Here is a 22,482-nt window from a genome sequence, read left to right on the forward strand (position 1 = left end):
AGTCTCCTTCCTACATACGAGATCACTTCCTCCCAGATTCAGCATTGCCCCAACGCTCAGCTCCACACATGAGCATTCCCGTTTCATCGACATTCTCGACAGCATTGCAGTTTAGGGTCTCCCACGCCAAGCAAAAAAAAGGCATCTTCAGTTAAGTACCGTTCCCTTTTTCACTAGTTGAACTTTGCCAAGCATGTCAATTTAGGGTCTCCTACCCTCCATGCTAGCTCCGCTATAATGATAAGTACAGTCCAGAAATTTCCCCAACGTGTTCATATTTCTCAATCTCCACATGTTTATCCCAATTCCCACGCTTTTTTTTTTACAAATACACTGATCATGCAAGTGACAAGATCCGTAGACCATCTCGATCGCTCATATCACACCCGCATCGGTTAGAAATCTTGCATGGTTGAAACACGACCTTTATGAATTGATGGTTTTTATATATAGTGATACAGCAGCGGCATGCATCGAATCAGATGTCATGACAATGCCTACCTATACATCGATTCTTCAATTCATTTCCACTAGGCAACGAGCATTGTTACAATATCTCTCGGCGATCAAATTTTCCACCCCATTATTCCTCGCATATTTCACCTCCGATCCGGCCGGCACCTTCACTGATACTATCGAGATCGACAGATACCTCAGCCGCCGCTCTGCTAGTGCTAGGTTCTCCATTCTCCATAGATGTCCCTGACAGTGGACGATCATCCTCTGATCCATGACCATCAGAATGCAGGTCATACCTAGCGGTGTACTCCACCAGCATCCCCATTGCAGTCACCAGTTCGCCACCGCTGCTCAGCTGCTTGGCGTGGGAAACCTCGGTGCAGTGTCTTGCGGCGTAGCACAGCATCTCGATCCACACTCCGGCGATCATTTCCAGCACGTCAGGTATACCTGAGCGCTCGCTAAGGAGCAATCCGGTGAGCCCAGCCGCGTCGATGTAAGCGAGACCATGGGGGTTCTTGTCTTCCTCTTCCATCATCTGAACTGAAAAGGATGCTGCTGGACTAGCACGATCGTCGTCGTCGTCGTCGTCGGATCTGTCTCTGTACTCGTGGTAAAGCAATCTAGCTAGGTTTTCCCTTGGTGTCAGCATCGGGTCCATGCCATCCTTGTCAGCAGAGTGTTGTTGCCACAGCGTGACCAAACCGTCACAGTTGTTGTCGTACCGGCTGCTCCGAACCGGGCCCGGAAGCATGTGGGGCTGGACGACGAAGAGGAAGAACATGTAGTCGGAGAGCTCCTTGACGGCTTTGGCTAGGCCTAGGCGATGGCGATCCTCCGCGGCTGGCTCAGGCTGCCGGCGGCAGGAGAGGTAGATGTCGGTGGCGACATGCCAGATGAGGATGCTCTGATCGAAGTCGGTGTCGTTGACGCTCCAGCTGATCTCATCGTATAATCTGCGGCTGTCGCTGGCCCCCGGCGGGTAAGCTATTTGCTGGAGCGTCCACCGGCCCCGCGCGTCCCTCATGTCCCCTAGCTGCCTTCTTGGTATCTCTTCCAGCAGGAGGTCCCTGAAGCTGTCCGAAATGCTGATGGTGCTCGAGTAATGGAGCTTGTCCCACCACTTCTCCAGCCCTACTTTCTTGGCGATCCTGCTCCTTAGCTCGGTCCTGTCACGAGTGCAGAAATCCAGCAGGTTGTACTGCCCAACCGAGTCCAGCCACCTTCGGCTCCTCGCTGCCCAGAGAAGCCGGCGAAGGCACCGGACGGCGCCATGGATCCGGTCCCATCTCCGAGCGTGTAAGAAGGCGCATGCCCAGGAAGACCCTAGTACCCTGATCAACGACGTGATCTCGAGGACAAAGGCCCCGGCCAGGAGAATGTAAGTGACGATGACATCCACTCTGCTGTAAGTGTAACCACCATGGCTGCTGCTGCTCAACTGGAACAGCAAGAACGATGCCAAAGTGGATGCCGGTGAGATGAGACGGATGCAGAAACCATACCATGTGTAGATGACGGCTGCCTTGGTGTACAGGATGTCGTACATCAAGGACAGCTGCATCTCAATCAGCTCGTACATGTACTTGCCACCATTGAACTGTATGCCCTTAATAGCTTCGAGTTCTGCTCCCGACGTGATCAGATCGTCGGTGAAGAGGCTCTTGCAGGCATTGAACATGTAGTGAGCACCCAGCAGAACGTCCTCCGAATCCAGCTCTGCTGTTCCAACCCGTCCATCATACGGCTGGCGACGGTCTCTGTCGTCCTGCAGATCAAGAGAGCCTCTGATGCTGTCAATGTTAGCACGCTTCAGCGCCCATGTCCTCTCCCCATACTTGAGAGAGAAGGCCAGTAACGAACATCAGCAGGGAAGGGGTGACCAAGGCCCTCTGGATAGCAATAGCAACAGACTGGTACAGGACATAGGCTGCCCCCATGACCTGCACCGCGAGGTTTAGCAGGTGGCGCAGCCAGAGCTGGTTGTCCTCGAAGGCGTAGGCTGTGATGGTGTCCGGGCCACCGAGGTGCAGGAGCAGCAAGGGCGCCCAGAACGCGACGAGCTGATTCTCGCTTGATCTGGCGCGGAGGGAGAGGTGGCGATAGCTGTGGAGTCAGCCATGAGGTACGCCAACCAGAGGAGGATCCTCAGCAGAGCGGAGCCTTTGCGGCGCCGGATCCTTGCCAAGATCAGGAGGATAAGTTGCAGTGTGAAGCTAATTAAGGAGCACCAGCACTTGGATCTCCCATTTCTTCCAAATGTCTATTAGCCCTCCTCTGCCCATTGTTCCTTGGCTGAAAAATTAAATGCGAACATGAAGAATTATAGCACAAGAAGCAAATGGATTTTTTTTTTCCGCGAACAGGGTTTAGAGCCCGTGTTTCATTAATACGAAACAAATAGAGATAAACTAGCTGTAAAAATTGGCCCATGTAAGATGGACTAGTATAGATAATAATCACATTGTTTTAAGGGATATCGTAGTGCAATTAGAATGCAAAATATCAGGCATGTGTCATCAGCTTCTTTTGTGCCCAATGGCAGCTAAACCATAGTAGGGACTAGGGAATTATTCCCAAAAAACACAGTAGGGAATTCGCCAAAGAAAACCATAGGAGTAGAAATCATATCAATTTTGTAAGGTTAATTCTTTGGATGGCCAAAAGAAGAGATTGGTAAAGGCTGGAATTTTAGAACAGACACTTAGGCCTTGTTTACTTCCAAAACTTTTTGCAAAATATGAATAGTAGCACTTTCGTTTGTATTTGACAAATATTATCTAATTATAGACTAACTAGGCTTAAAAAATTCGTATCGTCAATTCCGACCAAACTGTGCAATTAATTTTTATTTTCATCTATATTTAATACTCCATGCATACGTCTAAAGATTCGATGTGACGGGGAATCTGAAAAATTTTGCAAAATTTTTGGGGAACTAAACAAGGCCTTAAGTGCATGGTGAATTACATTTGTTAATTATTAATTAATGCATTGATGATCATTTGTTGGGAGGGTGGGAGGTTGACTTGACTCCATCCCAGCCCAGTACGGTTTCATTCCTGTCCATTCGTTCCTGTAGGACGAGAGAAGGGTGGGCGACGACCGACGAGCGGCCAGTGAAGCGAGTACAGCTCGCATTTTGCAGATGATTATTCTTCCCGATATGGATTGTTTGTGTCGATCCTACAAGAGCGAGCCAAGAAAATGCGGACTTCATCTCTCCGTGATATTCCTATGGAATTTTTTGTTTTTTCCCCTACATACGGAGGCGCATTCCTTCAACAATGCTAACGGTAACTAGTGAAGGATCATCTTTTTTTGCGAATAAATACTGAAGAATCTGAACCATACTACGTAGATTATTTTCTCTTCTCTGTTCCAACAATGTGGAAACCGAATTTGTAAAGCCCTGAGTGGATGAGATCTTCCGGGTAAACAAACGCTGCAATAATCCTTTTTTTTTTCCTAAAATCAAAATGCAGTAGTTTGGAAGGGTACCTAGTAGATTACCGTGGGTGGATAGATTGGATGCCGGCGACGGCGAAAACAGGAAGAACCGAAGAAGACACAGAAGAGTAGACGACCCAGCGATGAAGGAGGGAGCCTGGCAGCCTGCTGCTGCCGTAGCTGCCCACCGGGCGCCGGACGCTGCAACCACCGACGAGGCGACGAGCCGGGAACTGCTTAGCTTAAACTGGGATTTGTTGTCTAGCTTACGAAGATTCTTAGCTCTCAGCAGGATGGCTTGTTTATTGGATCGGAATGCTTAAACTGGGATTTGTTGTCTAGCTTACGAAGATTCTGAGCTCTCAGCAGAATGGTTTGTTTATTGGATCGGAATGCTCTTTTGTCTGTTCGTTCCCCAGACTGAGCAAAAGGAACGAAGACTTTCTCTCGGCGACTTGACGGGAGTGATTCTTAATTAGGCGACTTCTCTCGGCGACCTCGTTTCATCATATAAAATACTACACCACTGGTTTTAGTTCGGTTAAACTATCAACGATTTGACAAAACATAAGTTCGACTAAACTATCAACGATTTGATGAAACTTATATACAAAGAATAAGATTCTCTTCGGTAGGACTTTTGCTGGGTCTTCTCCGGCATCTCATTCCTTTTCATGACCATACTATTGTGGCACTTTTTTATCAAATGGAAGTAGAATTACACAACACAAAGAGAGCTATCCTAGCACATGTTATTTCATGGCTCTGCAAAACGTGCACACAGAAAATGATTTTTAAAGCCAAAAAACCTAGTAAAAAAATAGTGAATTTGAATTTTTTTCTTATAAGATGATGTCACAAAATTATGTCCCCTCCCCCCCCCCCCTAAATTTACCATTTTTGGAGAAGCCCAATCACTACCAATGGAGATCTTACATTGACAACACAATTTGCTACTTCCCTTGTCCTTGTATAAATAGATTCCTAGCAAGTTTATGACATATTAGTATGATAGAGAGAAAAAAAATCATACTGCCTTTTCTTTGAAACTTTAGGCAAACTTTATTGATGCATTCTTTGAAACTTCAGGCAAACTTTATTGATTCACGTAAATGGTTACATCGTTTACAAGCAAAAGTAGAATAGATGAGGGGGGATCATTTAACAAAACATGAGAACTCTTCTTTAATAAAGATTGCCTAGCTAATGCATGGGATACTGAGTTGCAAGATCCATTACAAAAAGATCATACTACCCTTCGTTAACTTGAGGGCGTGATTGGTTGAAAAGCAAGCCTCGAGCCAGGATGGCCAGGCCGTCCAGGACCGAAGAAGCCGGGTTGAGCTCGTGCAAGTGGTCATGTTTGGTTGTCTTTGTTATTGGTTCAATACGAGATGAGATCGTGTTTGGTTGCATGTATGGATCAAAGTTTTGAGTATCTCGCACATGGCCCCTGCACCATGCACGAACCAAGCTGTCCGCATGGAGAGGAAAGTGGAAATTGAGAAGACGGACGTGCAAGGCGGAGGAGGGCAGATGGATGAAAGGATGCAGGCAAAAGGTGCGTGCAAAGCAACCAAATATGGCCACAGTGCACCGAGCAATACGGATTAGACCTTCGGATGGCATGAGCTTGGCAACCAATCACGCCCTGCATAGTTGTACATTGATAACCGATTATTGCAATCTATACCTTTAGTGGTTAGGGCACTCCCAATGCAAGACTCTATCACAGAGTCCAAAATAATTAATTATATATTATTTATAGTATTTTGCTGATGTGACAGCATATTTATTAAAGAAAGAGGTAGAAAAAACAAGAATTCAAATCTTATTTAGACTTTAAGTCCACATTGTTCGAGATAATAAATAACTTTAGACTCTATAATAGAGTCTGCATTGTGAGTGTCCTTACTATACACATCTAACCGCAAAAAACTCAATCCTGGATTGGGAGATGGGAGTGGGTGCAGTAAATGCGAGGAGACTTCGAGAAAATAAATGGTCTGGTGGACCATTCAAACCCCTAGATACTGATTTATTTTTAGACAAATTGTTGAGTTATTCAGGGACACAGGGGAAGTACTATATTTCGAACCAAAGGGGAAGTACTATATTAGATCCAACAATGAAGGTAAACTCTTTTATATGTTATATATAGAGTCGGGTTCCTTTCTCCCAAAAAATCAACCTTTACAGTTGTCTAAGTCATTTTTAAAAAAAAGGATTAAATCCATAGAAAAGAAAATTAATATTTATAACACAAATTTAGTATCAATAGATGTATCATGAAATATATTTTGATACTCTTTCTAGAATATCTGAGGGGCCTTCCTTAAGTACAAAGTATTTGTATTATTATTGTCATCCATCTCAAACTTTGCTTAGAAACGAGTGAACCCAATATTTTTTTGATAAGTAAATATTTTAATTAATTAATTAATTATACGCACAATACATAAATTGGAGTGAGTGCATCCCAATTCAAAATTTTTAGTAGCCACTAGGTTGGGTAGCTTACCTTGGTCATGAATGTAATCACAATATTCTGTCGGGTATGACTAGCTAGGGATGAAAACGGTACAAATATTTTCCGACTGTATTCAAGACCGAATTCGTTTAGAGGAGTTTAGATTTGTCCGTATCCGAGTCCAAATATTCAACACGAATACTTAAATCGTATATTTATGATGTCGACATCCAAACATATCTTATCCGACATGATTGACATTATCCGTATTTGAATCCGAATCCGACCAGAAATATAAAAATAAATATGATATCGGTAATATCCGTCCGTATCTGATCCGTTTTCATGCCTAGGTATGACTAACTTGTGTCGTGCTGTTTATGGCATCATCAACCATAAATTCTTTTTAGCAAAATCATCAACCATTTGAAGCTGCACGTCGCTGGACCTGCTCGTGGGCCGCACCACTCGGGATGTCTGTCATTCCCTTCGGCCCATGTGTAGATTCGGCCTAATAACTTCAGTTCGGTAGGCTTCTTTTAGCCCACGACAAGACAGGCTTATCTGGTCGTCAGCCCGTGCATGGGTTGGGCCTTTTTCTTTATCTTTTCACAGACACAAAAAACGGTACCTCCTCCCAATCTCCCATCCATCCAAGACACGAAACAAATTCAGTCAGTGCCAGACTTTCAGCCTAAGGCACAGAAACTCAACTCAAAGCTGCAGTCATCAGGTACCCTTTTTGCTTGTGGCCACTAATCAACCTATTATCACGATCTGTCTTAGAACGCCGTGCGGATAGAAATGAGGGTGGATGATGATTCGCCTGCATGAGCCTGAATCATTGCATGATCCAAAGCCTCCAAGCAAGCCCTTTTATAACTTTTATCCAATCCTCTCTCATCGGAGAAGCTGCGCATTCAGGTTCAGGCTGCTACGTGCGAGCACTAATAAAGAGCAGCCAGCCTTGTTCTAGTAGTAGTACCATTAAGACAGACGAGAACGGATAATGTTAGGTTCAAAGAAGATATAGATGCTACTACGTACGTAGACGACGACTCCTATGTGGTAGCTAGCGCGAAAGTACAAAGACGAAAGATGAAATGGACAGACTGAACCTCTGAAACCTTTGGAAGAAAATGACTAAACGAAGAAACGCTTTGGTTTGCCATAACGAACTGCTCTTTTGTTTGTCTTGTCTTCTCCCTGCATGCAAAAGAAAAAGAGAGTACTCAATAGTATATGGGAAGCTTCCTGGTCAAGCCTGCTGGCCTAGCTAGACTGTCATGATCATCAGTCAGGACCAGCCACTGTCGTCCGTTGCTACTGGGTTTCATCGATCTAGGCCAATTCCATCCATGATCCATCCTCGAGCTCCGAGACTGCAACCGAGATGAATGGCAGTGCAGAACTGAATTGTAGAGCAAGGCAAGGGAGGGTTAAAAGCAGCGATGGCAATGATGGGTGGTTCCTTGTTCCTTTGTGGGGGCAAGGGCAAAAGGAAAAGCCGAGGCAACAATTTGCTTTGCTCTTTTGCTGGAGGCAAAGGGGCCTGCTGCGTGCATGCCTCGCTAAGTCGCTGGCTCCTCACATGCCGGCTGCTTCGTTGCCAGGGTTGCATCGCAACTGCAGTGCATGCGCACGGCAGAGTGCAGAAGCTGCTGAACCCATGCCTTGCCCGCATGTTCGGATTCAGGCATTCAGCGCAGCGGTCGCTTTTTCTGGTAGGCTGGCCTCGGCCTGGTCCAACTCCAACTCCAACTCCAGCTCGTCTCTGCTTCTGATCCCTCCCCGCAAGAAATCAGATCGGATCAGACATTAGATAGCAGAGTGATTGATTGGCTGGCCTCTTCTTTATCACCATCAATCATCTCTTCATTCGCCAAGGTGCCAAGGGCTTAAGGCCAAAGTGGTACGGTGGGCGCGCACACCTTAGGCCTTGTTTGGATGTTGTCATATTCACCTCAATCCACATGTGTTGAAGTGGATTGGGGTGGAATTTAGTTTAAGTTCCACTTCAATCCACCCCAACACATGTTGATTGATGTGAATACGACTACATCTAAACAAGGCCTTACAGCTAACAACCTCTGCGTTAACAGCAATGCATTTGCAGAGTAGAGTAGAGTGAGGCAGCCTGAATGCTCATCTTCAGAGTTGAGAATTGTTGCTCTGAACATGCATGCACCGTCGGCCGGCCGCCGGTGCTGGTGGTAGCAGTCGTGCAGCAGTGCCGATTCTGTGCTGCCACCATCTTGCACGTACTGGCGAAAGCCATGAGTTGCGTGGTGTGGTGGTATGCAAGTGGAAGCTCTCGCTTGGGCTCGTCCGTCGGCAGTCGGCACATGCGGTGAACGCCTGATCTCCTCTCCTCTATCACATATTTTCCGCTTTATTATTTACAGATACAGCAACACAGAAACACCAAAGCACAAAGCACAACAGTACTAATTAATCACACAGGCATGCGCTAATTAATTCAGCAATGGCATGCATGGTTTGTGGAGCAAATAATGATTAAGGTAAAAGCAATGTGCCTTATTTCCTCTTCTACAAAAAAAAAGAGGCGCAATGGGGGCATGATTAGTGTTTAATTTCCATCATCAGGACTAATCACACAAACTAGATTCTGATAATAATGGACTAATCAGACAAACCAGATTCTGATGATAGCGAAACTAATAGCTGTCTTTTGGGCTTAGAATATCCTCGCTGCTACTAGGAATGCACACATACAACGTGCTTCAATTGCAGTACTTTTATTTGTTTCCCCTTGCAAACAGATACTCCTACATAATTGCGACAGGCAGCGAGCTAATCATTGAGCAAATAAACAGTCCATGATGCCCCTTGTCAGGCCCAAGCAAATAGACAGTAGTAGTATCTAGTCTACTACTGAACCTAACAAACTCCTGACCACAAACTTGTACATACATGCGCCAACTGTCTGCTGTATGCACGCTCATATCGTCTCTACATGTAGGTATTAAGTAGGAGGGCATCGGACTTGCAGATTCAGAGCATTAAGGCAGATATGCCAACACTACATGTGAGCGGAACTGGCACGATGGCTGCTTCCCATGCAGCCACTCCATCCACTGTTAGGCGTCCATATTGTAATGATGGTCCAGATAAATCAAAAGGAAAGTAAAATTCACCTTCGATCTTTAAACTTGGCCGACGATGACATTATGATCCACAAACTTCCAAAATGATATGATATATATGATCCTTAAACTTGGTAATCGGTGTCATTTCAGTCCACAAACTTCTAAGGCGACCAATGTCAGTCTCTAAACTTGGTTGGTGTTGTCATCCCGATCCACAAACTTCCAAAATGGTATATTTAAGTCTCTAAACTTGGATCCGGGTCTTATAAGACAAAACGGAGTTTAACTGACTCTATATGTTGACCGTGCATTTGACGTGGACGTGAGGTCTACATGATAGGGCAACTTCTCACCTCTATCTCTAACACTATGAAAAACAAAAAACACATTCATCTATTCCGCTCATCGTCCATTGTTTGCTTTGTCCGTACTTCCACCACAACCCGCGTAAATGTCACATGCATTAAAAAATTAGACCCTTTCCCCGCTATCTCCACTCCAACAAAAAAGCAAAAAGAGACATGTCTTTCCATAAATGCCTCTGGCCCCCTCCTCCCGTCCTCGCTTCGTTGTGCTTAGTCACTCGACCTACCCAATCTCGTCATGGCAAAAGATTTGCCTCTCTTGGGCCGATGATGGTAACGTCTACGCTGTTTTCTTCCTTGAAAGCATCGATCGATCCTCTTCTCTTTGTGCGGCTTGTTTTCTAGACGGGCCCTCTCTAACTAACTCTATGAATATGGAAACTGTTATGCACATAGATGGCCCTCTCTAACTAACTCTATGAATATGGAAGGTTGTGGTATATATCGGGCGGCAAGTTCAGCGACGGTGGCTACCGGCATTGACGACAGCAAGTGGCTCGGTCGGGCAGAGCGGCGGCTGGCGTAGCGAACAGGTTGTGGCCAATGTTGTGCACGGTGTTGAGATGCCATGGCGAAAGATTTATCCCTCTTAGACCGATGACGGTAACACCTACACCGTTTTCTTCCTTGAAAGCATCAATTGATCAGTCCTCTTTATTTTTGTGTGGATTGTTTTCTAGACCGGTCTTCTCTAACTAACTCTATTAATGTAGAAACTGTTAAGCATATAGATAGCCCTCTCTAACTAACTCTATAAATATGGAAATTATTATACACATAGATAAGTTTACTTGGATAACTATAAATACTATTTTGTTTTTGCTTTCTAGACCGGCCCTCTCTAACTAACTCATGGAAACTATTTATGCACATACATGACCCTCTCTAACTAACTCTATGAATATGGAAACTATTATGCATATAGATAAGGTAACCTGGATAGCTACGCGAATACTATTTTTTTGCGAGACCCAGTCTTCCCTGGGTGAAAACCTAGACCCATTTTTTGGACCAGCTCTCTCTAACTAACTCTATGAATAAGGAAACTGTTATGCACATAGATACCCTGCCCCTATGAGCACCTCCGGAGAACCAAGTTGGACCAACAAATCTCGAGATTGATGAAGCACTGCAGACGCCTCGCTGTCAACGTGCACATCGCCTACCACTAAAAGCATAGCACCGTTAAATCCTAAATAAATCTAGAAAAATGCGAACAGCTATGTCAAGTCGGGGACTTGAACCCGGATGGACAGGTTCCACCAAGTAACCCAACCAACTGATCTATGATCAGTTCACTATGAATACTAATAGTAATCCATCCTGAACAACCTAAATAGGAATCCTAATCCAATTAGAAAGGATAAAAATAGAAATTTGACAAAGCTTATCATAATATCAAACCACGAAGAGTTTTGGGCTTTTTATTTTGTTTTCCTATTTTCTTATTAGCATGAGAAGTTTCTTTGTATTTATCTTTTTGTTCGCATTATCGTATCTGATTGGCTTAGGGTTTTTTTTTTCCACAATCCTCTTTTTCTACGCATCTGTCGTCAACTTCCGATTGATTTTTTCCGTCCTTTTTTGTCATATAAATATTTAGAAACAAACAAGAGATATAATAATAATAGTATAAGCAGTTGAAATTCATCTCTTCTTTGAAAAGTAGAGATTTACATCACAAAAGTTATTGATGCAATTTTGATTAGAAACAAAACTTATTTTATTATAGTCTCACTTAGCTGATGATCTAATAACTAATCAAATCGTGAACTACAATCTGGAATAGTTTGTTGTCCATATCAATCTAAATAAATGTGTCTAATATGTATGTACCAATGTAATATTAAAGTGATGATAGAAAATTAGCTTATGTTATAAATGTCATAGTTATCATAAAATTAATAAATTATAGCTTGAAAACGTAAATAGATATGTATCATTTTGGTTCTCAATTTCCATGAATACTTGATAGCTTCTTTCTCTCGTTGCAACACATGGACTTGTTTGTTAGTGATATTTATTTATTATCATAAATATTATTATTTTATTATATAAATTTGATTAAATTTAAGATGGTTTGACTCTTTAAGAAAATTGAAATGGCTTATATAATTTGGAATAGAGAGGTAGTTATTAGTTGCCGCTTGTACCAAAGTTGATTAATTGGTTTTTTTTTGAAAGTTGGCAAAGCTGATTAATTGTTCCCAAACGAGAGAAGACGAGGAGGGATGGAAGGCATGCCCATAGAAGAAAGAGAAAATTTGTTCCATGCCATCAGAAATTATATATACTCTTTCCTTATGTGCCATTGAAAGAAAAAGTTGATTGGAGGGCAAGTAACCACTTCGGATTTCTTGCAGGCTACAATTCGAGTATTCAATTGGTAGAACGTCCCTGCATGCGGCATGCCGTGCTGTACAGTAGTAGGCTGCGATGTCTCCGATCCTCTGCAATCTGCATAAATTGCACCTTATTACTGCTGGAACGGCTTAACTATGCATCAAGTGTCCATGTCGACGCCTCCACGGAGATATTGATGGTCAGGACGAACAGCACGCTGAGCACAATTGCGCAATCTCCGCTACAAAAAGTTGGTGTTGCTTGTTTGTTGCCTGTGCCTGGATTGGAATGGACGAGTGGTCTCCTGAGGAACGTAGAACTGGGACCAGTAATTATACTGCTACTAGTAGTTAGATTGGACCAAAGCCCCATTATTTTGCCCCCATTTGGAGCAGATCAGTAAAGATGATACAGTACTAAAGATGCTCTGTTTGTTTGGATTTCCTACTGTGTAAGTACTCCATCCGTCCCTGAAAGCTGAAATTTTTTGAGTTGTTCTAAGTCAAACTTTTAAAACTTTGACCAAATTTATAGAAAAAAACGCTAAGATTTATAGTACCAAATTAATACCATTAGTTTTATCATTGAATATATTTTCATAAGATACTCATTTTATGTTATACATATTGATACTCTTTTCTATAAAGTTGATCAAAGTTAAACAAGTTTGACTGGCACGGATTCTAAGAATTGAAGCTTTTAGGGACGGAGGGAGTATATATAAGTAAGCGTGTAATAAAGTCGTGAAAAAAAGACAAGAAAGCAGGCTTGTATGTGTCCATGTAGGATGATGCCAAATGTGCATGTGGACGCATGGCAGGGAAGCAAAGGTGGCGAGTGGACATGCAGGTAATTAACTTTGCCGCTTGTCACGCAATCTCTCGAAACCGATGGCGGCCATGGACGTAGCACGTAGGCATCCGATGAAAAATAAAGCAGCGCCGCTAGCGGGCGGTCGCGTGTAGTAGGTCGTCAATGCCAAGCAACCATGCGACACACGAGTACACGAGCATTCTCGCTCTCGTTTCGCTGCGGAATCGAATGCGTTGCAAGCTCTGGGTAGAACGAGCGCGGCAGCAGCCATACCATACATATATAGCCATTTGGTGTTGCTTGCTGTTGAATGGAGTCGCACGTACGAGAAAGCGACCGGTCGACGACGGCGATGGCCAACTGCCGCGGTCGCTTGCTTCGTTTCCAGAGAACTAGAGAATGAGACAAGTCTCAGCTCGCGCACTGTACACACACGCATCAAGACTGCCTGAAGATGAACGTAGTACTCGCCAGCCGCCGTCAGTGTATAGTACAGAGTATGTTCAGTCTCCCGTATACGACAGTCGACAGACAAGACAGTCTCCCACGGGTGAGCAGGCATGCAGCCTGGACTGGAGTATGTGTTGGAGCATGCACAGGCAGAGGCAGTTTTGTAGCCTAGGTTTTGGAATGCTCTACTAGCTAGCCGACCACGGGCGTGAGCTAGCTAGCGGCGTGTCTCTCTACTGTTTGTTGTGTCTTGTATATATGTGCGTCGTCCGTGCATCCGTGGCGTGCGTACGTGTGTCCAAAACGTCGGTCTGTTCCGTGATCACGAGCGGCATCAGGGCGACAGCGCCACTACACTGCGGTTTATTTGGCCTTGTTTAGTTCGCAAAAATTTTCAAGATTTCTCGTCACATCGAATCTTTGGAGTTTGATCACATGCATCCGACTTGATTCAGATTGAAATCCGTTGCAGTCGAGAGCTAGCTCGACATGCAACAGTGCAAGCAAGCAAGCAGGGGACCCCGAGAATTAATTCAGGGGAACAGTTGGCAAGGATGGATGGTTAACCGTACGTAATCCCAAACAAATCCACCGGTAACCCTGATGTACTACACACTCACCCACTGTCCTGCGAGCACGTTACTACGCGTACGCCGTACAAAGGCTACAGCAGGCAGCAAGCACCACACGACGCCTTCGCTGCTGCCTGTCGCGTCCCAGGCCACGCCTGGCCGCTCCCCACCACCACCACCACCACTACAAGGCTGCAAGTTAGCAGTCCGCGTCGGCGACCGCGACGCCCCAACCTCGACCAACAAACGCATGCGCCCTGCTCATCGCTCACCGTCACCGGCGCACAGCGACCGTGGAGACGGGGAGACCGGGCAAAAATTAACCCGCCCGTCAGGATCCTGATCCTGCCGCGGCAGACGAATAAACGAGACGATCCCTGATCACATCCGGTGAAGCCCGTGATCTGGCGCTTGCTCATTTACGACGCCAGACGCCAGCCAGCCGCGCGCGCTCGTTCGTTATCGAGATCGCCCGGCCGGCAGCCGGATGGCCGTGACACGGAACGGAGGGGAGGACGACGCGCTCCTGCGATGCGAATGCATCCGCCCGCCCACCCGGCGCCGGCGGCCCCAACTGTAAAACCAACCTGATGAATTTGCCTCAGCAGCCTCCCTGTCCCTGCCTGGCCAGGCTGGAGCTGCCGGACGAGATCACCTCTCACCGCACGCCCCCACCGCCGGCCGGACGCACGCGAGGACAGCACGACGAAGGAAAGCCCCACAGCCGCGGCCTCGCGGGCCAAGAATCTACAGCGACAGGGACACCGGGCGGGGTTGGCATTATATTATTATTATTATCCTCTGCCCCCTGCCCGGTGCCCGGGGAGGTTAATTACCAAAAGATTGCATCTTTCCATGCCGGTACACCGCAATTATTACTACTCCGTGGCTAAACTAAAACCCAACCAAGATTCTCCCCCTTTTGTTCGTCCCGCCCTGAGATTATTAGTTACTTATTCATCCCACCAACACCATCACCATGTGATCTGGACCTGACCTCGGATGTGGAGGAGGAATTGAGGATGAGATCATGAGAGAGAGTGAGCAGCAGGGTGCGTGGTGGTGGAAGCAAGGAATGTTAGTTTACTGTTTCTTGCCCTGCAACTCCTGGATTAGCCATAGGCCTCCTCCTTGTTCCTTCAACCAATAAAGCTTTCTCTGTCTTTTTTTTAACACTCCAGTAGTAATTTTTTTCTGTTACTATTAGGAGGAGGATGCTAGCAGTAATTTATTCCTAGCTACTACCAGCCTACTACCAGACCTTTTCCTCCCCCGTAAACTACTACCACTCCTTGCTCTACTCTACCGGTACCTGTATTATTACTGGCGGTGGTGGTGTGGTGCTGCTGTCTTGGCTCCTGCTCCTGCCTCCGGGGCGCGGCACCTTCCCCTCTTCCTCCTCCTGTCCTCCACACCTCCTCTCCCACTGCTCGGACTCCTCCGCCACATGGGTTCGGTGTCCTCCATGGCGTGGTGCCAAAATGTCGGTCGGGCCTCGTCGTCTTCCTGCGCTTCAGGGGCTTCCTGCGGTTGCGACGGGAGGAGCAGCTAGCGCCGCGGCTGTGATCTGGGGCCGCGCCGCATTGCCGACTGCCTGCCGCCGGGCTCGCGCGCCGTTCCTGCTGTGGTGAGGGGGGGCAAGGCAAGATGCGGCCTCTTGCTCTCGTCGCGCTTCTTCTTGCTTCCGTTCTCGGATCCAGAGGTGAGGGCAGCTCCCCACGCATTGCGACGTTTCTTTCAGTTCCCTGTTCGCCCCCCTTTGCTCTGGTTTCTTGGGTCAGGGCTGTGTGCCGCTCAACTGGCTTCAGGCGTAGCGACGCGGAGGCTGGCTGGGTGTTTGTTTCTCCACACGTTTTCATTTTTCCAGCCTCACTAGCATGAGCAATTCAGAAGAGTGGGTATTGTGTGATTTGTCGGGGTAACTTCGATTTCTGGATCAAGAGTTTTTTTTTTCTCTGCAGTGCGCATGTCCTTGACTGATCTATGGTCGTGAAACTGCAATTGCACGTAGGATACTCTGAATTTATTACAACGAAATGGGATTTATGTTTCTGAATTTCCAATTAAGATCAATGTCGGTGGCTTGGCATTTCTCGTTCTCATCCTGGCCCGCTTTCTGTAGCTTTCTAACTGAAAACGCTTAGGATGCCTGCATATCTATCTATTTGTTTTACCCTGCATAAATACCCTGCATAAATGTGACGGGCATTTCCATGACCCGTACTTGCATCGCATCATCATCATTGCACCTGTTCTGCAGCATGGTACAGTATCCCGATGGCTTTAAAATTTGATTCTTAGTAATTGTTGGAGTAGTGTTCAGAATTGTAATCCTTGCCATGAACTTGTCTTCTTTACTTCGATCTAGGTACCACTCTGGCCCCTTCTCCTGCTGTCACTGATTCTCCTGCAAACCAAGGACAGGCTTCTAGTCCTCCTCAACCTGCATTTGCTCTTGGTCCAGTAACTGTTCCAACAGGTAGTAGCTCTCAATTTCCAATACAGTGTGGCATTAAGTTGTCACACCATAATCAACATTGGAGTGTAACCCCTTACATTGCTTTGTTTCAGGGCCGGCTACTCCATCAGCAAGTCCTTCCCCAGAGAAGGCAGCTGTAAGTCCTGCTTCTCCCGTGGAGCCACAAAATGCTCCCAGTCCAGTGACTTCTCCTAAAGGTAACTCATCTAACATCTTCCTTCAATTTTGTTGTTGTCCCTGGAGTTAGATATGATGCTGCAATCCTAATGGCTGCACTGCAAACTTTATGTTATGTATGTAGAGAATAATGCACCTCCTCCAATTGAGGTGGCACCCCCTGATCCCACCGATGAGGTTCCTCCACCAGTAGCTCCACCACAAGCTGCAGCTGGAAATCCTACTCCAATTCTTCCTGGGACACCTGCATTGCTACCTTCTGTTCAGGCTCCTGCTCCTTCTGTTGTTCTCAAGCCTAGTCCACCAGTAGCTCCACCACAAGCTGCAGTTGGAAATCCCACTCCAATTCTTCCTGGGACACCTGCATTGCTACCTTCTGTTCAGGCTCCTGCTCCATCTGTTGTTCTCAAGGCTAATCCACCAGTCGCGTCACCTCCATCTGCGAGCAATCAACCAAGTAGGCCAGTTGGCTCAGGTATATTTTCTGATTGATAGAAGTGATTAAGATTCTTGACTTTTCATGAATTCTTTTTGCAAAAAATCTCAACTCACTCGTGAAAATATTTATAGTCCCTCCTTATCGACCCCCTGTATTGCCCCCTCCGGCAAATGACGTTCCACCATACCCACCTTCAGGAAGTTTTCCTGCTATTCCTCCTTCCACTTCAGGTAAATTTCCCTCCCTGAAAGTATGTCAAATCAATCAGGCGACATATATCTCTTGTCATTTCCCATTTCTTGAACAGCAGACCCACCTCCGACCGCATCACCTGTTATTGCACAAGCACCACAACGGCAAGCAGATCCTCGAAGCAGAGATTATAAGAATGGTGAGGATAAAATCATCTAGTTCGATACATCTGATTGTGTTGTAATCCCTTTTGTACTAAATATTTGACTATATGTTAATATTTAGGAAACACGGCGCCGTCAGCAAATACTTACCCTCCTACAAGTCTCAAGAAGCATCATGTTCCACATGCATCCCCTCCAAAGGAGTCCACTGGCCAAACTGCCCCAGTTCACAAATCACCAGTTACAGGTAATCTCAGCTACTAAACTTAGGCTGTGTCCGCTTGAACATGACAGTGTAGATTGACAACCAAAACTCTCAGGATCTGCGCCTGCAACAAGTCCTTTGCCCCAGAACACAAACATGCCTTCAATCCCGAAGAATGCTTCATCAGTGTCACATGCCCAACCCTCACCACCAAGTGTAGCTCCAAAATTGGCACCCACTGGTAGATCTCATGCTCGGGGATGGAAATCCAGAAATCCTAATAACGGAACAAATAGATCATCTGCCCCATCTTATCCACCACCTCGTGCTCAAGGTTTGACAATAAACTTCTATCTGCAGCCTAAATATTGTCAGTTCTGAACATTGATCTAAAATATTATCATTAAAGGGCCCGAGGTCTCACGAGCTCCAAGACAGACTGGGACTAAAAGCCATACTCACCATGCGCCTCCACCAATCCCTCAAGGTAATGTAGGCTAATATGTCTGTTTAAACACTGAATTCATTTCACACTCTAACAACTTTCACATAACTTTTTCCTTTCCAGGACACCCAAGCTTACCTGTACACTCCCCGTCCCCTTCACCAGCGTCATCGAGGAGTCCTGCTAACGGGAAGAAAAGTACTTTCGAGTGCCTTGTCTCTTTGCTTCACTTATTGTTGCCTTTTCCTATTGTTAATAGAAATTTTCAAAACTGCTGGATTCTTCAGGTCATCGTATTTCTCCTACTCTGCCTCCAATCCCTCCCCTTCCAGAGCCAAAAGCACCATCAGCACATCCTATCTGGACATTACCTCCACCACCACCTAATTCAGGTACAGTTTTCTGTACTTTTTCAGATAATGGAAACAGAGGTAGAGTTTTCTGTATATGTTCTCATCCGGTTATCATTACAAAAATTACATGTTGGATCTGGTATTACCTGTGACCTGTATGGCATATGATATTTGTGATTACTTACATGTTTAACCTGTCAAATGCAGATTGCAATTCATTATCATGCCCAGAGCCTCTAACAGATCCACCTGCGGGAGCACCATGTGCCTGTGTGCTACCAATCAGAGTTGGAATTCGTCTAAGCGTTGACCTTTATTCATTTTTTCCATTGGTCTCTGATTTTGCTGAAGAGGTAGCTTCAGGGGTAAACATGGCACAGAGTCAGGTCCGTGTAATGGGTGCAAATGTTGCAGGTGATCAACCTGACAAAACAATGGTTCTTGTTGATCTAGTTCCAATGCAAGTGAAGTTCGACAATGCAACAGCGTTTTCAGCATTTGAAAGCTTGTGGGGCAAAAAAGTTTCTTTAAAACCATCAGTCTTTGGGAACTATGCGATTCTCTATGTTGTATATCCAGGTCCGTGGTCTTGCTAGTGCTCTTGACTCATTTTGTATTTGGTTATTCTATTGCTGATCATTGCATCTATTTGCGGTCCAATTATTATCGTCAATTGATTTGATATGCATAAAGTAGATAACAGTGTAGAAGAAATCATGCATTATCTTATTTGTTGAAATCGTTAAAATTCTTCGCCGCTAGTTCTCACCAAAAAATATGAATTTTGTGCAGGGCTTCCTCCTTCACCACCTTCAGGGCCAGAAGGTGTTGGGGACGGGGCATTTGGCAACAACGGAAATGCAAGGGCCATGAAGCCTCTTGGGGTCGATGTAGGAAGACCCAAGAGAAAAGTGAATGGCAGCCTCATTGCTGTTGCTGTTTTGTCTACTGTTATAGCATTGATTATTTGCTGTCTGGCTGCATGGTTGCTGATACTCAGATTCAGGGGTCCGAGTGACACGGCTCAAGGATTTCCACGTACTGTACTTCCAAAATTTTCTAGGTCATCTGGTACGTGTAACTAACCTTTAATATTATGATAATTGCACCATGATGTGATGCAATTGGCACTAGCTATTTGATTCATAGCAGAATAACAGTAACTGTTCTCCAATGAAGTGTTGCCACTGTTGAAATTCATCATGAACTTATAGTCGATAAGCAAGTTTTTTTTATTTGGCAGTGCTTTCCAGGGAAAATTACAATGCTTATTTGAAATTCCATCCCACAGTGCTTGCAATAACTTTTCGGTTAAAAGGCAGCGTACAGTTTCTGCGTCCTGTTACGTGTCCTTGCTAGAATAATATATGCACAGTTTAGGCAGTACTAGTTTTCTTTCTGACACATCTGAAACGATTGCAGGCACAGGTCACACACTTTTAGTTGGTGCTGGTCGCTATAGTTCACCTTCAGGTCCATCAGGTTCACTGGGCTCAAGCATCGCAACATATGCAGGGCAGGCAAAAACATTCAAATTTGCTGAGATTGACAAGGCCACAAATGGCTTTGATGATTCAAAAGTACTTGGAGAAGGTGGCTTCGGATGTGTCTACCAGGGCACACTTGAAGATGGAACTACGGTTGCAGTGAAGGTTCTGAAGAGATATGATGGCCAAGGTGAGCGAGAGTTCTTGGCTGAGGTTGAGATGCTGGGACGTTTGCATCACCGGAATTTGGTCAAGTTGTTAGGCATCTGCATCGAGGAGAATGCACGGTGTCTGGTGTACGAGCTTATTCCAAATGGCAGCGTAGAATCCCATTTGCATGGTATGTATACCATATCATCAAGTACATGTAGAATTTGTGAAAATTGACTTACAGCAATGTGTTGTGTTTTGTTTTGTTTTCTGTCTGCTCACTGTAGGAGTGGACCGTGAGACAGCTCCACTTGATTGGAATTCTCGTATGAAGATAGCGCTCGGGGCAGCACGAGCACTTGCATATCTACATGAAGATTCTAGTCCTTGTGTGATTCATCGCGATTTTAAGTCAAGCAACATTCTTCTGGAGGATGATTACACACCAAAAGTGTCAGACTTTGGACTTGCCAGGACTGCAAGGGGAGAGGGGAACCAGCACATCTCTACACGTGTCATGGGAACATTTGGGTATGAACTCTCTTTCTTATTAAATTGCATTATATAGACAAAACCATAATCACCTTGCTTTCTTATCAGCTATGTGGCGCCGGAGTATGCTATGACGGGTCATCTTCTTGTAAAGAGTGATGTGTACAGTTATGGAGTTGTATTACTTGAGCTTCTCACTGGTAGGAAACCTGTGGATATGTCTCAACCTGCTGGGCAAGAAAACCTAGTTGCATGGGCTCGGCCCCTTCTAACAAATGTTCTGAGCCTACGCCAAGCTGTCGATCCACTTCTTGGCCCTAACGTTCCACTGGACAATGTAGCAAAAGCAGCTGCCATCGCATCAATGTGCGTACAACCTGAGGTTGCGCACCGCCCCAGCATGGGTGAAGTAGTGCAGGCCTTGAAACTTGTGTGCAGCGAGGGTGACGATTGCCTTGCATCAGGAAGATTCAGCCAGGAGTTGCCCATGCAAAGTAGGGCAATTTATGACGCGACTGGAATGGAAGCTGAGAGAGTGCTAATATCCGAGATATATGGCTCCACACCAGTCTTTACTCCAGCTGCTGATTCGGATTCTTTTCGCAAGCAGTCAAGTTCAGGCCCGCTGATGACAGGCAAGAACAGGAAGTTCTGGCAGAGGTTGCGAAGCCTGTCAAGGGGCAGCATGAGTGAGCATGGCGTCTCACCAGACTATGAAACACGCTCGCAATATAGTGGTAGGTGAGGAAACTTTTGCTTGGCTTCCATTAGAAGATGGATTGATGCTCAGTCGATTGGGAATAAAAGAGTTTCAAGCTGAGCTAGTGTAAATTATGCATCTGGAGACAAAAAGCTATAGTTCAGGATGTCATCAGGGAGCAAACTGGAGCCTGAGCTTTGGATTGCTGGACATAAGCTCTGCTCCAGAACCCTGATACCCCACTTCTGTTTAGAGCTTGTTAATTTGAGTTTTTGAGCTCTTCTTTTGTCTAGGTAGTAGTTTATTTTTTGCTTAATCTTTTGTTTGGTCAGTTGTTTGTTAGGGCTGTTGATTTGTATAGATTCAGGCTACATTTCTTTGGGCTTGTGGACTTCCATAGTTGTTGTACACTGACATATGCTGGTCTTAAATGAGGATGATAGGTTTTTGGTTCTAATTTGTGACTAGTTGCTTCTTATGAATTCCATCTGATGTTCAGAAAAATGTTCTTGGGTATGTTGTCAACTGAACATTTGTAATGTCTGCGATTCTGAATCAGAGAAGCTGTAAAGGTTATCTAGCACAATGGCAGGGGTTTTCTCTTTGAGAATATACTGAACGTACATACCAGCAGGGGTTTTCTCTTTGAGAATATACTGCAGCATGAGATCCTGCTTTTGTGGTTATAATCTTGTTTGGCCAGTTGTTTGTTTGGGCTGTTGGTGTGTATGGATTCAGACAGAACTTCTTTGGGTGAATGGTTCTGAGTAGTCGCTTCAGTTTAGTTCAGTTGTGTTTGGGAAGAAAGGTATTCTTGAGCATGATTCCTATTTCCAAGTGGACATCTTTCCGTGGATCTGAATCGTGCAAGTTGTGAAGATTCTTTAGCAAAATAACTGCGTCACAAGGCGTTCATACACAGTGGCAGTTGTTTTTCTTCCCTCATTTGGGAACATACTCTGCCTGTCCACAAAATTCTCGCTACTAGCATTTTTGCGTATCGGTCCAAGTGCAAAGCTATTTTTAGATAATGGATAAAAGTATCCGGTCTCTACATCTAGAGACGTACACGGCCAATTATTATAGAGTTTTGGAAAAAATAAAAGAGAAGTCTTAGTCTTATAGATCGACCAGAACGCTAGTTCAAACAATAAATATGTTTCCAAC

At 45.2% G+C, this 22,482-nt stretch overlaps 2 protein-coding genes across 3 annotated transcripts; one reads left to right on the forward strand and one right to left on the reverse strand.

Annotated features, from left to right (window-relative positions):
- On the reverse strand, window positions 467-14,284 carry LOC8082834. Its single transcript, XM_021455205.1, has 4 exons — window positions 14,120-14,284; window positions 3,973-4,142; window positions 2,269-2,565; window positions 467-2,246 (listed from the first exon to the last, which is right to left on the reverse strand). Exons 1-4 carry the CDS (start codon window positions 14,282-14,284, stop codon window positions 584-586), a joined length of 2,295 nt encoding a protein of 764 aa, XP_021310880.1. The 3' UTR covers window positions 467-583.
- LOC8084344 (receptor-like serine/threonine-protein kinase ALE2) lies at window positions 15,102-21,782 on the forward strand. Of its 2 annotated transcripts, none has more exons than XM_021457549.1 (16): window positions 15,102-15,734; window positions 16,401-16,511; window positions 16,604-16,708; window positions 16,813-17,163; window positions 17,259-17,357; window positions 17,435-17,518; window positions 17,605-17,730; window positions 17,804-18,022; window positions 18,098-18,175; window positions 18,257-18,331; window positions 18,421-18,525; window positions 18,694-19,065; window positions 19,279-19,557; window positions 19,909-20,313; window positions 20,411-20,654; window positions 20,724-21,782. In XM_021457549.1, the coding sequence occupies exons 1-16, from the start codon at window positions 15,680-15,682 to the stop codon at window positions 21,358-21,360; spliced, it is 3,345 nt and encodes a 1,114-aa protein (XP_021313224.1). In that variant the 5' UTR covers window positions 15,102-15,679; the 3' UTR covers window positions 21,361-21,782. The 2 variants fall into 2 exon arrangements, with proteins under 2 accessions (XP_021313224.1, XP_002455010.1); XM_002454965.2 differs by having other exon boundaries at window positions 17,438-17,518.

This window comes from Sorghum bicolor, chromosome 3 (assembly GCF_000003195.3).
Source record: "Sorghum bicolor cultivar BTx623 chromosome 3, Sorghum_bicolor_NCBIv3, whole genome shotgun sequence".
In the NCBI taxonomy this organism is placed as follows: Eukaryota; Viridiplantae; Streptophyta; class Magnoliopsida; order Poales; family Poaceae; genus Sorghum; species Sorghum bicolor.

Bases quoted from the DNA above. Each gene is read 5' to 3' on its own strand.
- LOC8082834 (XM_021455205.1), bottom strand. From the start codon at position 14,284: ATGCGTTTGTTGGTCGAGGTTGGGGCGTCGCGGTCGCCGACGCGGACT. The intron at 4,143-14,119 runs GTACGGCGTACG...TAAGCTAAGCAG, and splicing joins TGCTGCCTGCTGTAGCCTTT to TTCCCGGCTCGTCGCCTCGT. The intron at 2,566-3,972 runs GTAATCTACTAG...CTGACTCCACAG, and splicing joins ATCCAATCTATCCACCCACG to CTATCGCCACCTCTCCCTCC.
- LOC8084344 (XM_021457549.1), top strand. From the start codon at position 15,680: ATGCGGCCTCTTGCTCTCGTCGCGCTTCTTCTTGCTTCCGTTCTCGGA. The intron at 15,735-16,400 runs GTGAGGGCAGCT...ACTTCGATCTAG, and splicing joins TTCCGTTCTCGGATCCAGAG to GTACCACTCTGGCCCCTTCT. The intron at 17,164-17,258 runs GTATATTTTCTG...AAATATTTATAG, and splicing joins AAGTAGGCCAGTTGGCTCAG to TCCCTCCTTATCGACCCCCT.